The sequence below is a fragment of the Passer montanus genome, unplaced genomic scaffold, assembly GCF_014805655.1.
Source record: "Passer montanus isolate IOZ18808 unplaced genomic scaffold, ASM1480565v1 scaffold73, whole genome shotgun sequence".
In the NCBI taxonomy this organism is placed as follows: Eukaryota; Metazoa; Chordata; class Aves; order Passeriformes; family Passeridae; genus Passer; species Passer montanus.
The window spans coordinates 2,614,909-2,639,437 of NW_024372481.1; the positions used below are offsets into that span (position 1 = coordinate 2,614,909).

The 24,529-nt window shown below is 41.3% G+C and overlaps 1 protein-coding gene across 6 annotated transcripts in view; it reads right to left on the reverse strand.

Annotated features, from left to right (window-relative positions):
- The window catches only part of DENND1A (DENN domain containing 1A), a 152,164-nt gene extending 138,464 nt beyond the window's left edge, over nucleotides 1–13,700 (reverse strand). For 3 of the 6 annotated variants that reach the window (XM_039730577.1, XM_039730579.1, XM_039730576.1), the window contains exons 1-2: nucleotides 13,372–13,688; nucleotides 7,594–7,664 (exon numbers count right to left, since the gene is read on the reverse strand). In XM_039730577.1, the coding sequence (XP_039586511.1) occupies nucleotides 7,594–7,664; nucleotides 13,372–13,388 (88 nt within the window). In that variant the 5' untranslated portion in view covers nucleotides 13,389–13,688. Of the gene's footprint in view, nucleotides 1–7,593; nucleotides 7,665–13,371 lie in introns of all 6 variants that reach the window. The other 3 variants (XM_039730580.1, XM_039730578.1, XM_039730581.1) reach the window with 2 other exon arrangements.
- Between the last annotated feature and the right edge of the window lie 10,829 nt (nucleotides 13,701–24,529).

A 24,529-nucleotide genomic window follows, 5' to 3' on the forward strand; every position in this document is an offset into this window, starting at 1 on the left:
TCTATTTCACCCATCCATGAAACAAGTTATATTAAAAAGCATATAAAAAGGTGTTTCCATCTTAAAAAAAGACCAAATCTTGCTAGCCCAAGAAGGACCAAAATGCAATTGTCTGTGGTAGCACAGAAGGTGGAGTTTAGGATTTGTTTAGATTTGACCTTGGGTTTTGACAACTGCTGAAATAAAACAATAGTCTTGCATTAATTTTACACTTACTTGATAGTAATCTAACCTCAAATCACCTCTTTTAAACTCCATTTCAATTTATAAAAAAATCTAACACCCAAACGGCAAACGAACAGAAAAAAACAACACAAAACCAACAAAAAACCACAGGAAAACCAAACAATGTCACTTTTTGTTCATGACAAAAAATACCACACCAAAGGCAGGCAGCCCATGCCTTGGGCACTCCGACAGGCCTCTTTTTGAATTCCAGTTTGCATTCTCTTCTTGCAAGGAACTCCCCGTAACAAAAAGAACCAGCAATACAAATAGATCTAGTTCATCTTCCACGGCCCCAAAGTTGCTTTGCCTGAGTGCTGCTCTTGAAGCAGTGCTCTGCTAAGGGCTCTAAAGCACTCCAGTGCTCTGCCACAGCTACCAACCTACACAACAACAGACCAAAGACAGACACAACTTCTAAATTCCAGTATTTCCACTGAAAACATCCACAGGAAGCATCATCCACCTGGGGATGGACTTAGGGGAGCGAGCTAACTTCAGGGAAAGGAACCACCCAGAGTCCCTGTTCTGAAATCTACAGGGGTCTCCTTTAAAGTCATTACTACTTTGTTTCTTTTTCACCTGAATGACACTCGAATTGAAAGTCCTTTCCAGCAATGTCTGTATCCAGGTTAACTACAGATGCACGAAGCTTTGAGCAGAAGTTAACACTCATTAACAAGATTACCTGTTGTGATTGAGAGCAACCAAAAAACAAACCCCCTTGGAAATGTTTATGGCTGAGACTGAACTAAAGTTTAAAGTACTCCCTTAAATAAAGTCACACACACACACCCCTTTAACATCAACGTTTGGACTCTGTTCAAAGTACAATCCCTCTGCAGTTACTGGCATGGCAGCCCTGCTCTTAAAGCTCCCCAGTAAGAGAGAGTGAATTGCAACAAGTGCTTCACCAAATTCTTAAACGCTTCAAATGCTCAAATCTTAAATGTTTCAGTAATACTGGGTGTCAAAATCGAGTATCTCAAGAATTCTTTAAAAGGAACAACCACTCAAATTCATCTATAAATTCAAGGAAAAGTATTGCTAGTGAATGAAAATAATTTGTTAGAATCACTAGAAAAACCCTCCCTAAGAAAGTTTCAGTTTAGCAGTTAATTCCAACCTGCAGTTAAAAAGGCACTAGCTGTCAGTCAGTTTTCTCACCCAACTCTATCATGAAAAGAAAAACTGACAGATCACAGGAGCTTGCCTTTGTAAACCAATTCGGGAACTTTCATGCTTCTTATTTGTTAGGTTAAAGGTTAAATTGCTGACCTCTGCCCTCCTGCTTAGCAGCCTTTCCCTTTTTCTGTAAAGCTTTATTTTGGGGCTGTATTTACATGGATTAGTCTCTTTTCACGCTAAGAAGGAATCTGTTCACAGCCAAAGCCTTAGTTCTGGTTGTACAAAAAGCAGTCACAATTATTCAGCAGCAGACAATGACCATATTGTGGATTTACAAAAAAACCACCTCAGCCATGGCAAGTTCTGTCCTTGCTGCACAAAACAATAGAAGAAAAATCTTATCAAGCATTCAAGAGAAAGCAAACAAAGCAGGCCCACTGTGAACTTGATGAAGATGTCAAGCTCCTTTAAAAAAATATAAATCAACAAAAGAGTTTAAAGTCTTGTGAGTGAGACTTTCTGTGCTGAATTTTTCTGTCTAGTTAAACAGTGCCAGCATAGCAATATACTGCAGATTAGTAAATACTTGTGAAATAGGAAAGACTGTAGACAGAAGTAGTTAAAGCATGAAGCAAAAAGGCCAAAGAGCTCTCTTCCCAAAAAAAAGCTCACAGTAACAGAGAAACACTCAGTTAGATTTGATATTACTGGTTTGGGGGTTTATTAAACCTAGTACTATCAGATAAGAATACACCTAAAAATGTGTTAGATAAAATGTATGATGACTTGCAAAATGACAGATTCTAGTATTTTTTGTAAGGTGAGTTTCTCTTCAAATTGAGTTCTGTATTTCATTTATACTGTAAAAACCAAACTGAAAACTGTCCTCACAGAAAACAGCTCAAACTGTGCTATTGACTTACCCTGACACTGCAGTCCCAGCAAGCTCTTTGTTACAATCTTCCACCTTGTTTGTACTTAGAAGCAAAGCAATCAAATGGAAACAGAAAAACAAAGCAGCAGCTTAGGAGAATTACAATTCCCAAATCCCACCTACCTACTTAGCTTTGGTTACTTTTCCAGTCCTGCTTTAGGAAGTTTGGTGTAGGAACACAACACTGTAAAGATGGGATAGGAAAACTCGTGATATGGCAACTCCAGCCCCTTCAACACAAAGCCTTATCTAATGCAAAAAGACCTGCATTCTGCACTTCCTTTGATATTCCTAAACCTTCAACATTTTATTTATTTCTCAATACAGAATGGGCATATTGGAACCCATTAAATGCTTTCATCTTTTAAAAAATAAAGGCTGCTCTGAGAGGTGCATGGATAAGGTTTACACCCATTTGAATGACCAACTCTTAACCCTAGTCCAGTAACTTTGCTTATGTTCAAGAAAATCCTTCATCAGTTTAGGAGGCACTGCTCTGCTATGTAACATTATCATCTATGACAAAAGATAATGGTAGGGAGCAGCAGTGTGGCTGACAGCGACAGAAAGCTGCTGGTTCTCTCTACCTGTGAAATCCTACCACAGAAACCACAGTGACAACTGTAGAATAATTTGAAGGCCCAAGTACATCGTGACTTCTCCCAGCAGAGTTAAGGACTTCGATTAGTTTAAGTTATACATTTGTGATCTACTGGGGAGGGGGGGAGGGAGGGAAAGAGCTATTACAACCCAAGGCTAGAACATGAAAAGTAAAGAAGGAAGTACTTAAACTACTCACAAGCTTCTAGTAGGAACAAGATTAGTAGTACATGCTACTCTAGGAGCCAATTCAAATGCAAATTTCATCCTTTCACTCAAACAATGATAAACTACCTCAGAGTTAATAGTTTCCTTCTAAGATTCATCTCCCTTTTCAACTTAGCGGTATGTTTTCGAGAAAAGAAAGAAGCACATGGAGAGTCTTACAGCAAGACCTTTTAAATTCTGTCATAAAAGAAGTAGCATAAACTACATTTCCTTTCCTAATCCAGTGAGCATTTGTTAAACTCTAACATACTTACACTTTGTCCATGCGGTCGCGTTTAGGCTTCTAACTTAGCGTGGTTTTAAAAAACACTCAGAAAGAAATCCTTTAGCTGTACTAAACCATTTCAGCTTTTTCCTTGAACACACAGCAAGAATTTATGCTACACTCACAAAAAGATGAAAGATGAGGTCCTTGGAGAGAAAGGCCTTTTGGCACACTACACGGTAAAGCTACAGATTTGACATACTTTTATAATGTCTGCTTTGGCAAGAACACAAAAACCCCACACAAAAGCATGGTACGTCCTTCCAGACAGGGGTGTAGGGGGTGTTTTACTCTTGTGAGCATTTACTTTCAAATGCTCTTACTTCAGAGACTATTTTGATCGGTTACTTTAGACTAACAAATTCTCTTTTGCTATATGAACAGTTTGACAGTCAGACGACAATTCTCCTCACAGCCCTTTCTAACAAGAGAGAATCTTTGGCTGAAGTCCAGCAACAGCCTTAAATTTGTCACATCCTATTTTTGATGAATGATCTGCAGCAGTTTTAAGATCATAAAGTGCTTTGAAAGTTAAAAGACAAATTTCACATGTAGTAAGCTTTCACTTTCTTTATAAAGGTATTTAAACTAAATTTGCTAGGAGATCCTTTCTACTTCTGCATCTCAAAAAACCCTCACAAAACAATCTTCTGGCTGAGATTAAAAACATAGGAAATAGTTGCAATGCACTTCTCTACAATGTGTCAATAGCACAGAACTGGATATCTAGGAGTGCTTAAGTGAGCTTAACCAGTTATCTTCTGCAAAGGAAACAATAAAAGTTCTTTGTAATTTACTACCTCAGCTTCTGTGAAGTTTCAGTATTATGAAATGCCACAACAAATCCAAAAATCACAATCTCATACAATGCTTTTTTCCTTCCTTTACACATAGATTAAAAATAGGAAAAGAAATCCAGTAAAATAGCAGTATTTCATAAAAAGCTTTTAATTATCCACATCATGGAACAATTCCAATGCATGAGAGCAGATCATGCACCAGAGACACACAACTTACCAGTTTTATTTTGACCCAATATTTCCCTAAAATATTTCATTTTTACAATAAAACCATGGCTATTTTCCCCTCTTTTTCTGAAAGTAAATGTGTGGGAGCTGGTGAGAAGCATTATAATTGCAAAGTTGCTATGCTTGACATACTTCTACCTGACACACACAACACAGATTTCTCACTAGATAAGTTCCATGTACCGTCACTGTGAAAACACAAGCTCTGTTCTAGTTTGCAGCTTCTCACTTTTGCTGAGGAGGCTCCAGGCTCCGGAGCAAAGCACCCCTACAAAGAGGAAACCAGGGGAGAGGAGGTCTCCAGGGATGAACAAGGAGCTCCTGGACAAACTAAGCACAAACAGGCAGCTTCCAGAGGGTGGAAGCAGGGAAACATGGCGTGGAAGGAATGCAGAGGAACTGCTTGACCAGCCAGGCATCAGTTCAGGAAAGCTAAAGCCCTGCCAGAAGTAAATCTATAAATTCTATGAATCAAATCTTAGGATCATAGGATAACTGAGGCAGGAAGGGACCCTGGGAGGTCTCTAGTCCAATCTCCTGCTCAAACACAGGCCAGGTGTGAGGTCAGACCAGGTTCTTCATGGTTTTAAAGCAGTTCAGTCTTGAAAACCTCCAAGGATGGAGATGTACAAGATCTCTTGAGCAGCCTGGTCTAACACTTGACTCCTCGTGGTGAACAGGTTCCCCACATTCACTTAGAATGTCTCTTATCCAGCCATCACTGCACCTTGTCCTCCTGCCACGCATCACCTGGCGAGCCTGGACAGCTCATCCCGATGAACTCCTGGGGTATGGAAGGCTGCTGCTCAGCTCCTGGAGCCTCCTCCAGGCTGGAGCAGCCCAGCACTCTCGTCTCCTCACACTGAAGTGCTTCAGGTCACTCACCACCTCTGCAGCCCTCCATTGAACTTGGTGTGGTTTATTGGTGTCTTTTGTGGAATCCAGAACAGATTTTTCCCTTCGGCAGTTGACTGTGAACTTTAAAATACATTAAAGCTTAAAATTTCAGTTGATACTTCACAGTCACATGGAAACATCCTTTGCTACTTTCTCACCTTTCCAATTTGCTCTCCCATCCCAGCACGGCTGCGTGGGGCTGAGCTGCCAGCTGGGGTCAAGGCATGACAGCCACACCAATTTTCCAATAACAAAATGGAGGCAAGTTTTACCATCCCACAGCCAGATCATCCCCCACACGAGGACAGTTACAGCTTTGGAGCAATTCTTTCTCCTCAAGACCAAGTCAGAAGACTGGTACCAGAATTAAGAGCATTCAAGTATCAATAGCACTATTATACCTATTATACTCGACACAAACTTCAAAAACAGCTGCCTTAGTTAATTTTGGACCAATTAAACGGGGAGAAATAGTTTTAAACCTGCCTGACAATATGTTTCTTACACAACTTTTATGCATTTTACTTTTCTCAACAGTAGCTGCTCCTTGCCATTTAACATACATTTCCCAACTGCAAAAAAAAAGTTAATCTATATTCTTAGGGTTTTGGCATGGAACAGAGAGCCAAAAAGTGGACACAGACTACATGGAGGTTTCTAGGTGTGTAGTTCTGGATGGTGATTTGCCCAGGATACAGTATACAGGTGACACTGCAGAGAACAAGACAACCTTCATTCAGAACAGAAGGACAAAATACTCGGGTATACACAAATCTAAGGCTTCTGAGAATAAAGAACACCTCTTAAGTATAAAAGAATTGGTTGGGGAAAATCTCTTAAAAAGATTCTTCAGAGAGAGTAACTTCAAAATATGTGACCAGTAAAAACAATTTTTAAAATTCTTTTTTTACTCCCTGAAATGAATTTCTGAAGATTTTGCACCTACAAGTGCATACAACAAACCTAAAAACACAACTAAGTGAAACTCCCACAGAATCAGTTGGTTTATAGAACAAAATGTATACTAAATTCTCCAATTAAAAACCTGTAAAGTAGTTTCCGTGCTTTTTAACCCACCTTCCCACAGCAGGGAATTAATCCCTCCAGGGGGATGCAAACAAACTTCAAAGAGAAGATTATACCCAGACACTAGTACTGTACAATGTAATGTTTATGGTCAAATTTGTTCAGATTTTCTGGCACTAGAATCCAGGTCAGATGTGCAGAAACAAAGACCAGTTATTAAAAGGGCTCCTGCAGTTACATCAAATAGTTGTGATGGCACAGAGCAGTAGGACAAGCCAAAACTGTATTCCAGCTACAACTCCTATGGAGGCCTTGGCAGGCAAGGAAGGAGCTGCAGCTATTTGACTTTCACAGACTGTAACAAATACAGATATAGGAGGAGGCAAGTGGCTTTCCAGGCAATAAAACAGAAAACACTGTGTCTACAACACACACGATTGTTTAATAAAAGACAAAAGAAATACTACTTCAGTACATGCTGACTAATCGTAATTATTTAATTTTGATGAACTTCCTTTTTGTATCATTCTAGAGACTGAACTCTCATAACAGTACCTTGAACTAAATTTTGGCATTATGAATTTCAACCTTTGCTTTTCTGCTTATTTGATCAAGTTCCTCAGGTGAGATAAAAGTGCAATCAAAAATTCCCAAATGTACTTACATGTTGGTTTCAGCAGTTATGGGACTTCTCTACCATAAACATGTATCAAAATATGTATCAAAAATAATACTACAGAAAAATACTTGTGTAATTATGACTTGATAAAAATGGTCAAAACAGTTAACAAAATCATAAGCTGCATCCATGACTAATTTCCAGATAAAGTCATTTGATCAAAGCAACAATTCTGGGAGCAGATAAAAATACTTCTGTAGACAAGTAAGAAAGAGGAAGTAAGAACAAATTCCAAACAAAATGTTTTAAGAGTATTTTTTTGGTTTAAAACTACCCCTTTTTACATGAGCAGCAAATACCAATCTGAAAAAGCACTTTTTCAACCTAATCAATAAAAGAGTTACTTATATTTTAGAAGACAAAGAGAGACAAAACAGTCAAAGAAACCTGAAAATTGTCCACAATCAGGTACAGATACATACATTTCTTAGTCCTAACTGTAAAAGATTCCATAGAACCAGTAATTAAGATATTTTTAAAAGCTAAAACAGCATAATGTTAAATATGTTTCATTATCTCACAACGTATGGTTCTCAAGAATAGTTTTAGCCAATAAATAGGTAGAAACAGTGCAAAACAGTACCTTTCCCCATGCAGCTGACTCCTGAGTGGGTCACCTCTGCATACACCTCAAAGGTAGTTTCTGGATTTTGTCTGAAACAAAAGGAAGGTATTTAATACACAGAATTTGGTTGAAGTGCACTTGCAATGAGGCAGTCAGAAAGGTTCTCAGCATGCACACAGTACAAGAACAACTAGAGAATCTCCAGTTCTTGCTTTACAGCCTTGAAGGATTTCTCATCAGACCTCTGTAATGTGCTAAATACAGGGATTTTTTCAGGAAAAAAAAGTATTGGGAACTTTTCACCAATAGTCACATTGTCCAACACTAACAAACAGCACCCAGATGCACATTTTCATTACTGTGACTCCTGAGTTCAACTTCATGACATCTATTTGCCCAGGAAAAGTTGTGGGGGAAAAAAAAGTAGGTGCAGTCAAGAGCAGGCAAAATCACTTTCTGCACACACTACTGAAAAACTTAAGAGGCTGTATTTAGGATGAAGACAGCCTTTTTAATACCTGTCAAAATATTTCTACCTCTTTGCCAAAAAAAGGCCATGCTGGAGAATATTACAAATGCACGAGGTTTGGTCTCACGAGACTCCGGAGTCTTAACTCCAGAAATTTGCCAGATGCATGGAAATAAGTGTGACAGTCAAAAACCATACCTAATTGAGCCAGAAGATGTAAATTATGCTTGAGGAAAGAGATTTACTTTGCTCAAGAGTTATAAATATACCAGTAGTAAAAGTACAAAGTTAATGATATTACTACAAAACAAACAAACAATTTAGTGCACATTTTCAGTTCTTACTAATTTAACTCTCTAAGTGACGCTCTGGAATTACATCTTGTAGTGAGTATGCAAAGGCAGCAGGTAATTATATATGAAAGAATATTTTGACTTAATTCCTGACTAACAATTTTAGCTACTCCAGATATTTTTTATGAGATTAAAAAGACTGTAATCCTGAAATAAGGATTTTGCAGGTCTGAACATATGACACTTTATTCTTAGCCTTTCTGGTTAAAATCAAGAATGAAAATTGCATAATTACTGTTCCAAATTTACAGCTGCTTGCATAGTGATAATATTGTCTCCTATGTGTTAATGCAAGCTAACATTAGAAAATTGCTGTGGTATAACATACTTGTGAATTTTGCAACTTCCTTACAGCTAAGGACGAAAATAATGACAAAACCCATAAATATATATGCTAGAATTCCTAACTGAATGATAATTTAAAAATTAAACTCATCTTACCCAACATTTCAAACCAAATATATAAGCATGTCAAGAAGTTCAGCTTAACTCTTTGGAGAATTTCTATTATTTTTAATCCTGCTTTAACACCAAAAGGATTAAGGAAAACATTTCTAGCCATGCCACAGGCCCACTTAGCCTAACTCAAGTGGCTCTAAGCCAAACTCCACACCTATTTAAACTGACAGAAAAGCCACCACTGCTTTCAGTAGCCCGGGATCACACTCCTCAGTTTTACAGAGCACCTCTCAGGAGCAACAATGGTTCACAACTCAATTAATGGTAATTTAATTTGCCACCAGTTCCCAACTGATTTGTCTTAAGTAGCTGTTTTTTCAGAAAACTACACTCATAAGTTATGAGAAATCCAAAGTCAGCTGTTATTGTGCAATATAAAAGCAAACTTGCACAATTCTCCCAGCGCTACTCAGGCTGCAGCACACAACCTGCAGATCCTGGGGTTTAGCTCCACTCCTACAGCCACACCACGGGCTGAGGATGGAACCACAGCCACAGAGCACCAGAAATGTACTTTTCCTTCTATACACATCGCTGGGCAGCCTTATCATACCCTCCTTGTTTGTGTCTTTATTTTTAGCACTCTGTTTCCTTAATTAAAAGTTTATAAACTTTAGATTTTTACAGCTAATGGTTAAAACAACAAACACCTTTTTAGTATTATGTTAGAACCCAAGTTCAAATTCTTAAGTGAAAGCAGCGGGCAACACAGCTGGCAGGAGCACAGACTATATTCCAAAACTTTCCGACAAAAAGACATCACATTTTGTATTTTAATTTTCCATGACAAACGCCCATTTATTTCCATGAACAGTGAAATTAAAGCAGCCTTCCCAAGTGAGAAACTCAGTATTAAAGGCTGCATTCAACAACCAACACCTCAGTATGAGAATGAAGTCATTGTTGGATTGTGGATATTTTATAACTTTTCAGAGGCATTAAGGAAACAAGTCACCATGAGACTTCATACAGTTTGCAAATACAGCAAAAACATGATCAGAAATGTGTATTCTGTAGTCCAATGTCACCTGAGAATTGCACAGAAACCCCAGCCCCAGCATTCCTCACAGCACAAGAGCCTTGAACACACACCAAGTTTTCCTCCCTCCCAAAAATCACTTATGGACCCATGGTCACTTACCAACTGAACAATAAGATGCAATTAAAAAAAATACACAGGACACAGAGGTACAAAAAGACATAGTACCTCACTTATTTGAGAACTAGGTTATTTCAGAAGGAAATGCAGTACTTCTTTGTAAACACTAACTTAGGAAGGAGCTGTATGAGATAATAATACTTCTGTGATAAATGCTAGTTGTATGAATTGCTTCAAATCTCTGATCTAGAAATAACATCCATTTCAAAGCAATCAATATGAAATTCAATTTTACACTGAAATAAGATATTTCAAATAAGATATTTATGCACATTTTATGATCAAAAATGTAGTTTTTTACCAAACTGTAAAGATTTATTCAGAATAAAATTAAATTAAGCCCTTCTCCGAAGGTGGATGGCTGGAAGTACATACTTTACATATCTACAGCCTATTTCAGTTCTGTCAGGAGCATTTTTGGTACACACAGGAAAATGCAATAGCACTTATGACAGAAAGTATCATTCTGCTGAAGAACTGAGGCATAAGAAAGGAGTCTGACATTGCCTGATAATTAGTTGTCCTGTAACAAGATTTAGTTGCTCAACTCTTGCAGAAAGTCAATTATTAGCAGAAACCTGTAATCACTAATTCAATTCAGAAACTATAACCAAAGCCTTGATTAATTCCCATATATTTAACTTTTGTGCCTGGCATTCCCTAGGTAGATAATATTTCATCTTAGTATATAACAAACATTCTGTTAAATCTCTGAAAGTTTTCCCCGATGTGCACTTGGCACCTATTGTGTCACCAGTGAAACAGAACCACCTCTGGAAAGGGACATGCCAACTGCTTTTACAGTGCAGTGCCACTCTGCTGAGCATTGAGATTGACACATTAGCTAAGAGAAATAAATAAGAAATCCTTTCTGTCTTGTCACGTGGAGTACCAAGGCTCGGGAGCAGTGACAGCAGCAGGTTAACAAGGCTCCTATGCCACCTCACCTGGCTGGCACAGAGTGCCTGGCACATTCCCTGAGACTGCCCGACAGAGGATTAACCCAGCACTGTAACCCAACACTCAATTTGGCTTTGTTTTTTGCCTGCAGCTATACAGAAGCCAAAAGCTTACAGAACTGCTGGCAATTCTTTGATTTCTTTCACTTCAGTCTGATGCAGCTAGTGATACTTTTCTCTAAGCAATCTTTCACTCAAATGACTCATTATTATTCATCCATCAGAAATGTAACTGACAGATATGCCCAGGTTTCATGCAGAGTCTATCACAATGCATGCAAGGGATCCTGTGCCAAGCAGTTTAATATCCCTCAGTTATCAATCTACTGCAAGAAGCAAGGGATCTCTGCTGGATGTTTACTGGGGCTCCAGCACATACTGGTGACACCCCTAAAGGAGATGTGCCTCACCCTACCCAGTTAACAAACAGTTCTCCATTCACACTTCCAACCTGTCCCAATAAGGAAGTTACTTACCAACATTAAAGTCTTTGCTGGATTAAACTTCCAGCTCAGAAAGTCAGACAGGCTCTCTCACTCTATATATTTTAAGACTGTTTTGAAATTTTGTCCTTACACTACTTGGTAATAGTGTTCTGTCCAAAGTGGAAAAAAGCAGTTTATTAAGTGTTGCTCAAGGCAAAGTTGCTTAATCACTCAGTGGACAAAATGCTTTCTCACAAAGTCCAAGAAGAACGAAAAGCAATGTTTACCTGGGTTTATTACCTCTGCTACTCTGGTGATTGGGAAAGATGGAGGTTTTATCTGCAGTCTTGAAAGACAAGTTCACACTGAAAGACTTAGCACAGAAAAAGTCCTTTAACTCCGCTGGCTGCACTAAGTATTTCTAACAGCTACATCTCCCTGACACAAGTTTCTAGTTGGAGCATCTCACCTGCTTGATGACATTCTCATTTAGTCTACTCAAGTACAGTCAGCAACCATAAACCCAAAGATGGCAAACACAGCCTGTGGACTCAACAACAAGCTGCATTTAAAGTAAGCATCAACCTCTTAGTAGACTTAAGATAAGATCATCGTAAGAAATCATTTTGGATCATTATCTTGAAGTGATCCAAGCAAGAGTGACTGCTGCAGGGTCTGAAGGTGCAAGTCAGAGACGCAGCCTGCTCTGCTGCCAAAATACATAGTTTTCAATTCTACCTGTATTTGACTGTAAGTGTTTAACCAGTTTCTCAGGCTTTCACTTCTCTGCAGCAACAGCTGAGAACACATACTCCAAAAAGGTGCAAAACTCATGCCCACAGTATGCTTAAGGAAGGAAGAAAGGTTCATTCCTTTCTGGGACCAACCAATTGTCACAGTGCTACCATTGCAAACACTCATTATCCGCTTACATTTTCCTAAAACAGCCGGCTGAAAAGACACGTTTTCATCCATCCAGCCTATGGGCTTGGGAACATGAGACGTGTCATCACACAAACTATGTCCCCTCCAGTCTTGTATTCATGTTAAACAAAACAAGTGAAAAGTTAAAGACCAATGTGATCCTGAAGAACACTGTGTTCAAGAAGGAAAAACAAGCGCTCAACAGCATCTGCTGAATAAAACAGGATCTACGTGAGTCTCTCCATTCTATAACCCTTTCACACAGAGATGTCAGCACTCCCTGCTTGGCAGTAGCTTTATTACACCTCTACATGTGTCCAAGGAACTGAATTTTCCTGGAATGGCACATGAACAAACTGAGACTTTTAAAGTGACTATACGAAACATACCAACAAGGCTTATCAATAAATCAACCACCAGTTTTATGAAAATGAAAAAAAAAAACCCCTAACACTGAAGGCATGGATGTGCAGGCCCAGCACATCACTCACTTGAATCACTCCTCTCCTTCCCCCAAACCCTCTGCTGATGCACTTTGGCTATCTCCTAACCAGACTGTTGTCCTTCCGTCAGCACACTCTACCCTGGGCAAAGAAATTGGCACTCCCTCGACCCCTCCACACCCCCGAACAGGCGTCGGCAGTGCTGGCAATGGAGATGTTCCCAACACAGCACCCCCGCCCTCCCTCAGGCCTGCACCGATAACACTGCTCTGCCCTCGCCGCCCGGCCCGGAGAGCGGGAGGGGCAGCGGTGTGAGGCAGGGTGGGCTCTGGCCCCTCTCCTGGGGCAGGGCCGGAGGGTTCCGCCGGGGTCCCGCCCGGAGTTGGGCTCGGACGGCCCGTCCTGCCCGTCCCTCCGGCCGGCGGGGCAGGGAGCGCTCTCTCCCGTTCCTTCTCCCTCTCCTCGCCCAGCCCGAGGCCCGCGGGCTCGGCCGGGGTCCCGCCCGCGCGGCCTCACACGGAGCGGAGGGAGGGCGGGGAAGTCAGTCCCCTTCTCGCTCTCCCGAGGGCCTGGAGCGGGGCTGGAGAGCGGCGGAGGGCACTCACTTGATCCTGGATCCCATGGTCTCCGGGGGGCCGCATAGACCCGGGGCGGAGCGAGACACGGCGGGGGCCGCAGGGCCGCGCTCTGTCCGCCGCTCGCCCCTCACTCCATCCCGGCCCGCGCCGCGGCGCCCCGGCCGAGTCACGGCGCGGGGACTGCCGGGAGCTGTAGTGCAGGACTGGCGGTGTGTCCCTGTCTGGGGCAACCGTCAGGGGAAGGACCGGGCTCTGCTCGTGCCGCCGAGCCAGGGAAAACAGGCAACGGGAAGAAAGAAACTGATGCACAGCGAGTTCCACCCGAACACGAGGCAGAATTCCTTCACTGCGCGAGTGCCCGAGCACTGGAACAGATTGTCCCGAGAGGATGTGGAGTCTCCCTCACGGGGAATATTCCAGAACGGTCAGGACACAATCCTGTACCGTGTGTTCTCATGAGTGTCTGGGCAGGGAGGCTGGACCAGATGCCCCAAAAAGTCCCTTCCTACCCGACCTATCCTGTGTTTCTGTGACTGCGGCCGGGAGCGCCGGGGGCCGGCAGTGGCAATGCGGAGTGGCCCCGCTCCCCTCAGGGAGATTCAGGAGGGAGCCCCGCACCCGCTCCCCTCAGGGAGATTCAGGAGGGAGCCCCGCACCCGCTCCCTGCTCCCCTCAGGGAGATTCAGGCAGGAACCCCCGGTGGACGGGCCCGCTCCCCTCAGGGAGATTCAGGCAGGAACCCCGCGGCGGGACCCCGCTCCCCTCAGGGAGATTCAGGCAGGAACCCGGCGGCGGGACCCCGCTCCCCTCAGGGAGATTCAGGCAGGAACCCCGCGGCGGGACCCCGCTCCCCTCAGGGAGATTCAGGAGGGAGCCCCGCACCCGCTCCCTGCTCCCCTCACGGAGATTCAGGCAGGAACCCCGCGGTGGACGGGCCCGCTCCGCTCAGGGCGATTCAAGCAGGAACCCGGCGGTGGGACGGGCCCGCTCCGCTCAGGGAGATTCAAGCAGGAACCCGGCGGTGGGATGGGCCCGCTCCCCTCAGGGAGATTCAGGCAGGACCGGCCGCGCTCCTTTCAGGCCTCCTCAGCTGCCCGCCGCGTTTAGCAGCTGAAGAGCGGCCTGGAGTGACACCGAACAGCAGAGCCAGGCGGGACTGATGGGGCCAAACCGCTTGATGCCGAGCCCTGAATATCCACTGATATCTAGATGAGGAGCAGGACTGCCCGTCTTGGAAAACCCCGTGCAGAGGGGAGCCGTCCCCATGGGCACAGGCCGGAGTCTCAGGCAGGAACAGGATCCAGGATGTCCAAGGATTGCAAAAGTCAAGGAAAGAGGCAGAGGGAGGGGCTGGGAGGGGTGCCTGGCAGAACTGTGACACAACATTGAGCACTGTGGGCACAGAGACCAAAGCAGCTGAAAAGACAGTAAAACATGACTAGAGAGAATCTCAAGGTCGTAAAGGAGACTAGAGATTTCTCAGAAATGGAATGCAGTCTGCTGAAAACATGTCTTACATTGACTCAAAAATCACAGATAGACACCTCATGAAACGTGCCGTGTAGGAGTTGTCAAGCAGGAACAAACAGGTAACCAAGTATTTCATTAAATGTGATTTACAGGAAGTTTTCAGGAAGATTTGGAGCATTTCTAGTACAATGTAGCAATTTTTAACTTTTATTTAGAGTTGAGGATGATCTACAGTGAGGAATGAAAGAACTGAAAATTTGTCTTTAAAAGTCCTCCAAAGTGCAGATCATTGTGGACACCAAGTGCTTGGCTGAAGAACTTAGTCAGCTAGAACGATGGGAGAGAGTATATCCCATCTGAGATCCTTTAATATCCCATTTGCTCCCCAGAGGGCCTGGGTAGGAAAAATCATACCACCCTCATTCAAGTAATAAATTTAAAACGTGTTAAACACTATGCAAAAAGTCCTGGAAGGTTTATTCACAGTTACAGTAAGTCAAAGACATGTTTGGGGAGGTGAGGAGGAGTGTTTCTGGTACTAATTTGAGTACTTGAGGTGCTCCCAGCACAGGTTCCACCCACAGCCTCTGCCACAGCAGCCATGTGTAAGCTCAGAGCTCAGCGTGGAGCCCTGCCTTGTTCTGTGCTGTGGATATACCTGTCCCCAGCCCTGAGCCGTTCTTTGATCTCTGGTGCTGTTCGCTGTCTCGTTCAGTCATTCCCATATCCATGGAAAGTAGCTTTGTCACCAAAATTACTGTGTTCAGACAGGGATATTCTAACCCTTTAAACATATCGGCGCACCAAGGGTTGCACATAAAACCATCAAATGGTGGTGAGTTTAGAAAAATACTGTTAAAATCGGTTGCAAAAGTAAAAAAACCCTATGGTCAGTAAGGAGTTAAAGAATAAGGAAGCTGGTAAACACAATGCTGATGCAGTGTAAAATAAGTGTGGAAAACCCCCAGCATTTTAGGAGTGGCTAACGGAATTTCTTACATTTCATCACTGTTACATTTCATCACATGTTCCTTTTTTGGAACATGGATTGACGTTAAATTTAAGAGGCAGAACTACAGACTCACAATTTTAGTTTTGGTCTGGTTTTTGTAGTGAGCTTTTTAACGATTTAAAGGTAAATTATTAATATGAACAGATGTAGTAAATATTTAATGGGGACATGTATGCAAGAGTAGTAGACTGGTTTATATTTGATAGTTTTTAGACTGGACATACTAAGGAATAAAAGTCTGGGTGATTCAAATGAGCAATGTAAACCCTCTCCTGGAGAAAGTGAGTGTTTGGGAAGAATGCATTCAGCCCACTTTGGGGAAAACAAGATATAAAGGTGGATTCTGTGAACTGGACTGGATAACTGAGGTGGTGGATGAACTGATAGTGGCTGGTAACTACGAAATGTCAGGAAAAACAGAGTTGGGCAACTTCATTTAACTATGTCTTGGTGAGATATGTATTTTGTAGGTGTCTGATTTGTAATGAGCATATTTTCCTACCCCAGGGAAGAATTATAATGGCAACCTCATGTTGGTATCTGTTCATCAACAGTTTCTCAACCGGGGTCTCGTGCAGGTGTCTGCCTGAACTTTTGAGCAGGAGATAATACACACGTGGGCCATGTGATAAGTGTGAGATAATACATTTGAAAAACAATGTTGTGGTGTGTTTCAGGAGGAGGATTACCTACATCAAATTCACAGTTAATAAAGATGGGTTTAATTAATAAAAATAAATGGGAATGTGTACGGAAAATTGTGAGGTTCTGTCCTTGCTGAAGAAGACGCACCTAATGGGTCTGGCAACATGCAAATTCAGTCTGTGGAAGCTCTGTTTAAAAGACTGCCTAATAAAACAGGTGTGAGCTTGTAAATCTGGTAATGCTAAATCAGAGGAAACCAGAAAGGTGAGGACAGGATGAGTGCGCAGAATTTTTTCTACTTAAAAGACAAAACAGATGCTAATATGGAATTTGTACTGTGCTTTCTAACTGTATTTTATATATATGAAGCAGGCAACGTCAGGTATATTCCAGAATTCACAATACAGAACTTACTTGTACTCCCCAAATGTTGATAATAAAATAGGAGAATTCATTCAAAATCTCAGTTGAATACACACTGAATATTTAAATATTTGTTCAAATTGTGAAAACTATATTTTCTGTGGAAAAGAAAGCGAGAGGGAAAATGTTAAACATAATGTAGATGTTCCTGTTCAAGTGCAGGAAATTTTTCTCTCTATCTACCTAATAATAATTGATGTTCCAAGCTGTAGAACTTTTTCCCCCTGCTTTACCTGGTGTGTTCATGTAAATAAGCTGCTCATTAGGTAGCCCAAATCCCATTTTCTGCAATTGTCGATGCCCCCCCGTTTGCAGCTGGCCCAATGGCTGATGTAATTGTGTCCCGGTGACAGGCCAGCAGGGACAGCAAAGCCCCCGAGGACAGCGAGGGGTTCCAGCAATGCCTGCTGGCCTGGCCACCGAGCCCTGGGTGTGAGAGGCTCAGAATAGATGAGCTGATTAACTGTGAATCGCCCTCCCAGAAGAGATGAAGCATTAGTAGCAAACAAAAGGGAAGCAGAAGGGAAACTTCAGGCAGAAGAAAATAACCCAGGAATTAAAAGCTTGGTGAAAGCCTTAGGATGCTTCCAGATTGACCTGAGCATCTAAGTTCAATGCCATAGAAATAGATGTCTGATGCTCTAGGATGGGTTTGGTGAATGTAGCTGAGCCTGTATTTTAATATATAACACACAGCAACAAATGCACAAGAGAACACAGTTACTGTTTCTGCTCCGCCATGACAACCCTGCTGAAGCACAATGTAACCTGAATTTACTGGGGACATTCTCCCTGCTGCATTTCAGCCAATGAGAATGGCAAGGGAAAATGCTGACTTTAGAGATCAATAGTAAAGCTTCCTCTAAAAGGTTATGCCTTGGAAGAGAATATCCTGCTATCTGACTAATATTGATTATAATGTTCATGTACGTTTTTCCTAATTTGTCAGTGGATGAATATTAGGAAAAATTCTACCCATGTTTAGGAACCAATGAAAAGCTTATTAAAGATATTTTTAGATGTGAAGCAGAAGTTACTTCATCAACCTTAATTTCATAATTCTTGTTGTTATCAAACAATGAGCCTCATGAGTTATGGATCAGGTCATTGCAAACAGCCTCCAGAAGTGTTCACATATGTTACTTGAGAAAAAAGCCTGTTCTTAATGCTCCCAGACTGGGATTCATCAGGCATTGTTAGGATAGCTGGTTACCCTCAGAGACATTCACTTATGCCCTGAAACAAGAGAGATGTTTAAATCAGCCTGTATATACCTGTTTGTGTGGATGGAAATAGGTTACATTGACTAGTATTCCATTACAAGTTAAGGAACAATAATCTGTAACTGCATAGGGTGAAACAGATCTTTAGAAAATACAGAAGAAAACATAAAAGCCAAAAAACGGGAAAAATCCCCACCAAAATCAGTTACAAGAACATAACCAAAGAGTAAATCAAAAGCATTCTGTCTCCAAAACTGGATGCTGGGAGATGTTTAAGGAAGAGTGTAAGAATGTGAAAATATGTAGAAGTCTCTCACAGCCTCCAATAAATTAGTGTATTTCTCAGCCACAGATGCTGCTTCAAAAGAACAGCTTTTGTGGGCTCAGGCACTGGGCTCCACTTGGGCAGCGAGCTGAGCCATTGAGCACAGCTCGTGTTGACTGTCACCAATCATTGCCTGCTTTTCCATGTGCCTCGGCACAGTTTCCAAGAGGTCTGCTCCATGATGTTGTCCAGCACAGAGGTGAGACTGATTATCCTGCCTTCCCATCAGTGGGAACATCGTTGGATTGCCCTGACTCCTGAAATACTATGGGTAGTGGCTCAGCAACATCATCCAGCAGTTCTCTCAGGAGCTGTGGATGTATCTCAGTTCCCAGGAGCTTGTGCACCTTCAGGTTCTTTAGATGGTCTCAAACCTGATCTCCTCCCCCAGCTGGTGGTTCATCATTCCCCAGTCCCTTCCTTTGTCTCTGCAGTGAGGCCAGATGTGCCGGTGAAGATCGAGGCAAAACCATCACTGAGTATCTCAGCCTTCTCTGTGTGCTGAGTAACCAGGTCCCCCATCCCCTTCCTGAAAGTACCCACTTTTTCCCCGTTCTTCCTATTATCAATGTACCTATAGATGCATTTCTTGATGCCCCTGACATCCCTGGCCAGAACTAATTCTGTCAGGGTTTAGCTTTCCTAACCTGCTAGCTGGCTATTAAGACAATTTCTCAGTATTCCTCTCAGTCTACCTGTCGTTGCTTCTACCCTCTGTAGGCTTCCTCTTAAAAGCGAAGCAAGCAGTAAAATACTTTCCCTTTCAAGTGTTTGAAGTACCATACACTGAATGACCTTTTCATTTTCCATTCACAAAGAAATAAGAAATAACTATTCTTATTTCTGATACCTGTGATTATACCAATAGCTATAACTCAGGCCTGTGAAATCCTTTAATGTAATGAGCCATGCTGGAGAGTCATTCCCCTAAAGAAAAGAGCTCAAGATGATTGACCTGAAATGGCCTCTTCATTTTTAATGAAAGGAGATCTAAATATGGCAAACATTTCCCTCTGCTACTGTCTCTCAACAGATATCTTCCTCATCAGAATCTCTTATGATTAACAGAATTGGTTATTTAATTTTAGGGGGAAACCAGCAAAAAGTCTATGAGAACTATATGGGTTTTGTCTTTACCTGTGCAGTGATTTTTCTATCAGAAAAATGGGGTTTTTTCCCTTTACAGATTGCATTGTTTGCATAAGAGAGAAGTAGCCCATTTGGCATCAGGAAGTCAGTGCTTAGAAAAGTATGGTAAAAGAGTGGACACCTTTTTTTGCTTGTCTCGTATTTGGTGTGTGCAGAGACCATTTTTACACTGTCTCCTGCCAGCATCTTCCCCGTAATCACTTTTGTTCTCACCTGCTGGATCTGTTTGCCTGTATCATCTAACACAGCCCTTCTCTAACTTCAGAAATTCTTCCTGTTCCAAAGGTGTCAGGCCTTTACCTTTACCTTCACCTCAGAGCACTCTCTAGCCCATAACAGGAGTTTTGCACCCAGAATATATCCAGCTCACCATGAACATACCTGTGTGTGTTACCAAAGAGACCAGGAGGTGAAATAAAGCAAAAGCATAGGAAAGGTAAAGAAAAACTGGTGGAACACTCAAATCTTTTGAAAAACAGGAAATGCCCATCTTTCAAAGAGACAAAGTTCTGCATCACTGGTCCCAAATTTTTTTCAAAATGCAGTTCTAACTAGATGGAATAGGCTTTAGTGTTTATCCTCCTCTTCCTGCATCTACCAGAGTCAGCAGAACTCCTGTGTTTCTGCTACCCGATACTGTCTCACACATATTTCATTCTCCAAATTTTCACCCAAGCAGCTTTAAATTCACCCTAGGCAGGTAATAACAGTAGGTTGCCTACTCAGTGGTTTGCTTTCCTCTGGGGCTTGTAGACCCATCCTTGCATGTTGCAAAAATCCTCTGGCTCTGGCTCTGGCTTCTTGGAACGGCTCTGCCTCCCCAGCACAAACACTGCCTGCCTGGTTCTTGCTCTGAAGCTGTTGAAGACACTATTTCATCTGCCAATAATAAAGAAGCAACTGACCTAAGTTACTCTTCTCTGTTCACCTTGCTGTGATGGCAGAGTGCTGACTGTACCGTTATTGCTCTATAAAGTGAAGTCAGATTTATGAGGCAAAATCTGTGATGGTGTGATTCCAGCTAGACGAAAAAAAGCCCAGTATGAAAATAGCTATTCATATCTGTGATAGCCTTTGTCACAGAAAAGATAACCCTCCTGAGCTGAAAGGAATAAGATCACTGATGTAAATCAGACTGCTACATTCAAGTCCCTCTAAGTTACTAATGAGCCTGGAAGAACAAGGATCCTTAGGAGAAATCCAGAACAGCAAGACGTAAGTTGTTGGAGCAGAGGGAAGTACTTACTTCAGATGATACTAAACTCTTGTACAGCAGTGCCTGGCTGAAGCTGGTAGGAGCATGAAAGGGAGGGAAGGAAAAAGAAAGAGATAAAAGAAGAAGTAAGAAAGGAAAGTGTGAACAAATGAATGAATGAACAAAAGAACAAGGAATTTATAAAATGCAGTGTTTCTAACTTGGTGAGGTTTATTATTTGAAACGTGGCGTTATATTTTGTTGCAGTCTTTCTAAAAATAAGAATAACAAAATCTTGGTATGAAACATTGGTGTAGGCAGTGTTATTTTCTTTGTGCTTTCCCCATCTCACAGAGTTGATAGGATCCTAACTTTAGAGTTTCTAGTAGCAATTAAAAAAACTTTTTAATATCAAATTAAAGCATATTTTGTGCCAGGCTTCAAATGTAATCACTACAATCACCATAAATCAAAAGAGCACTAGCAGTGTCAGCTTCACTGTCCTTCTAAGGAGGAATCGCTTATCCTTTCTGCCACAGGATGGGGGAACATGATAACTATTGATGACTCACTACTTATTAAGTTGTCATCAGACAACATGTTGTCATAAGCTATTATATTTAAACTGTTATTAAGAAAACACCAAGTGGCATTTCTGTAATGTAAACTGGTTATTTGAACAATGGGAAGGTATGTGTTAATATTGAAATTGAACTATATAATATTAAAATTGAGATTTAGTTCATGTTGCTATGTAGAAAATTGATCAAATATTTAAATTTCTACAATCTTCAAAAGCATAACAGTGATTGAATAGTAGGGGTCTGAGTCTTATGTAATTTGTACTCATTTTATATGAGTGTAATTCCATATGATTGCTGAAGCATGACATTCCAACTTACCTTTCTGGCAACAGCTAGTGCTAGGCAGGCAGGAACTGTTCTGAACTTAAATACATAAAATAGACTTGATGGCCTACAAATTTCTTTTACTGATTTTCCTGCTTTGATGTTCAGAAGACATCAGTAATGTTACCCCTGATTGATACTGGGGTTAAGTAAGTTCCAGATCTGCCCATGTTTGCACTCCCATTTTGTCCAAGAATTTCAAATGAGATGTGTCTGATGTCCTGTACCTGGAAGGGGAAGAAGCCTGCTCATATTAACAATTCAGAGATTCTTGACTAACTTGGGGATTGTCTTTATATTGTCATTGTTGTGTCTGTAGTTTACTTAATTTTTTAAAACAGGTGGCATTATTCTTCAGTATCACGATGCAGGATAGCTTTCTTCTGAACCTGTAGGCATTGTTTAGGAAAAAAAGAGTGATGCTTTATTTCTGAATGTTACTTTAATTAGTTCTTTGATGCTAATGATCCCATTATATTTTGGGAGGTAAAAACCAAACAGAACCCAAAGTGCACTTACCTAGACACTGACACTTTATACTTCACAAAAAGTCAATTTTATTTGTGTAATTACTGCAACTATACATGATCAAGGTATAACGAGGTGATACCATGAGCTAGCAAATACCAACCTCCTCTGAATTCAATAGAGAAACTTTAAATAGGCAGTACTGCAAGCCAGCAAATATGCTTCCTTTCTCTAAAATGGGGATAACATCCTGCTGGAAATGCTCTTTTGAGTCTAGTTCTGACACTTTTGTGGTATAATTTAAAATTATAAGGTGGGGATACCAGTATGCTCCTGTCCTGCTGCCTCTAAATGGAGCCATCGTTAAATGTGGTTTGATTTGTCCTGCTCTTACAGTTAATGAAGACTGGGTGGTATTTCAACAGGGTTAATGCTCTTGGTCCTTGTTATTAATTCCCCTGTAAGTACTCACCTTTTTCTAGACTTTCCAGTCAGTCCTGTAGGATGTTAAAAAATGTTTTGATACATATGTTCGTTGTTTTAATCGTAGAGCTATAAAGAACTAAGTCAAGAAAAGCCTCTCAAGTAATACACAGGAGTTAGTTTATAAAGTAAGTAAAGCTGAACCACTAAGTAATAGTGACCACAATATAATTAACTTCAACATCCTCAGGGGAGAGATTGTACAAAAAATGAGGAAGCTAGTTAAAAAGACCCTAAAGTCAGAAGTGAGGAAATTAAAATCCTTCGACTCAGCATGGAGGCTACTTGAGCAACCATAACAGGGCAGCAGAAGGCACACATAATCCCAAACAAACACGGATGCTGACAAGCAAAAACAAGCCATAGGGCTGCAGGAAGGTTCACCAAGTTGTATAGTCAAACATGCATTTTTCTGAAGGTAAAATTATAACTTGTAAAGTCAATAGGGATAAAACTCGGTGGCTAAGATACCCAGTGGAGATTAGAAGGATGACAGAGGATTTGAGGAGCAGATAGCCTGACATGAAAATAAGATTTTTTTCAAGTATTAAGAACCAGCAAGCCTGCAAGACATTTTATAAGTCCAGCGGGCTATTTGGGAGAAAAGTAAGAAAACTAATGAGAATACAGTGACACTGAAATGAAGGTAAATTACTTGTTTGCATTAGCATTTCCACACAGAATTTAGGGTAAAATAGACATACTAAATTTTCTCCTGTTATGTAATATAGAAGAGGTTTTGTCAAACATAAGAATTAAAAGATGTGCTGGAGCAAATTCATAAATTAATTAAAAACAGGCTCCTTAGACTGGAAAGTAAATAAATAAATTCTGAGCGTATTTCAAACAGAAATTTCTGAACTATCAACAAGAACAGACAATCTGATTAAAATCAGTACACATAGTAAAGTAGAAATCATTTATCCCCTAATAGGTGTGAAGGGTAATCTGGAAATGTCAACACAGAGATCCATATACATAAGAAATATAAACTCATTAAAACAAAATTGCCCATCCCTTAAGTTAGAATGAAGTGATCAGAATTCAGAGGCCTGTTCTGAAAGGACATGCTTCTCCAGCCCTCCAGTATAATGACCTCCAAATCTACAAAGCTGTTCCAGTGTTTTAAAATGTGCTGTTTTCCACCTAAAAGTGGTCTCACAGGACTCCAGTAGTAGAATGAGAAGTAAATGTAAGGCATGTCTGTGCTGGGGGTGTGGGGCCTGCCCTGACCTGGGCTGCGCAGCAGTGAAGAGCCAGGGCAGTCTGGGCTCCCTGACGCTGTTACCAGGACAGACAGACTCATGGCCTGGGATCCTGCCCCAAAATGGGGGGCAGTCATCCCTTCTGCAAGTGCCTTTTTCTCTCTGTAGGGTTGGCAGCTAAGTGTAGTTGTAGGATTAACTGCAGCTAACTCCTACACACGTGAGGAGAAATGAGCCATGTCCCAACTACCTGCACCTAAGGAGGGTTTTCCCTGGGAAACATCCTGAAGGTTCTGGTAGGAACTCATCTTTTCTGGGAACAGGCCACTGGGTTAGATAGCTACTGATAGAGTGGGGTGTTTTATATTCCCCTGGGTTGCTGTAGAATACACTGTTTTTCATAATTAAGATGATTGCAGTTTCTACATTATCTAATGCTGTCCTTCTAGATTAAAATGTTTCCAGAATCAGCGAAGTAACTGGCAAAATTCTGTGGTTTGTGAAGTGAACATTTAGGAGACTGATGTTTTTGCATTAACTTGGCTATCTATTAGATAACCAAAAACTGTTGGAAAGAAACTTAAGGATGTTATAAAGTGACCAGCAAAGAAAGAGCAAATGGAAAAAACGGTAGTAAGCCTGATAGTTTATTGAAATAAAGCCTACCAAATTCTGAAAA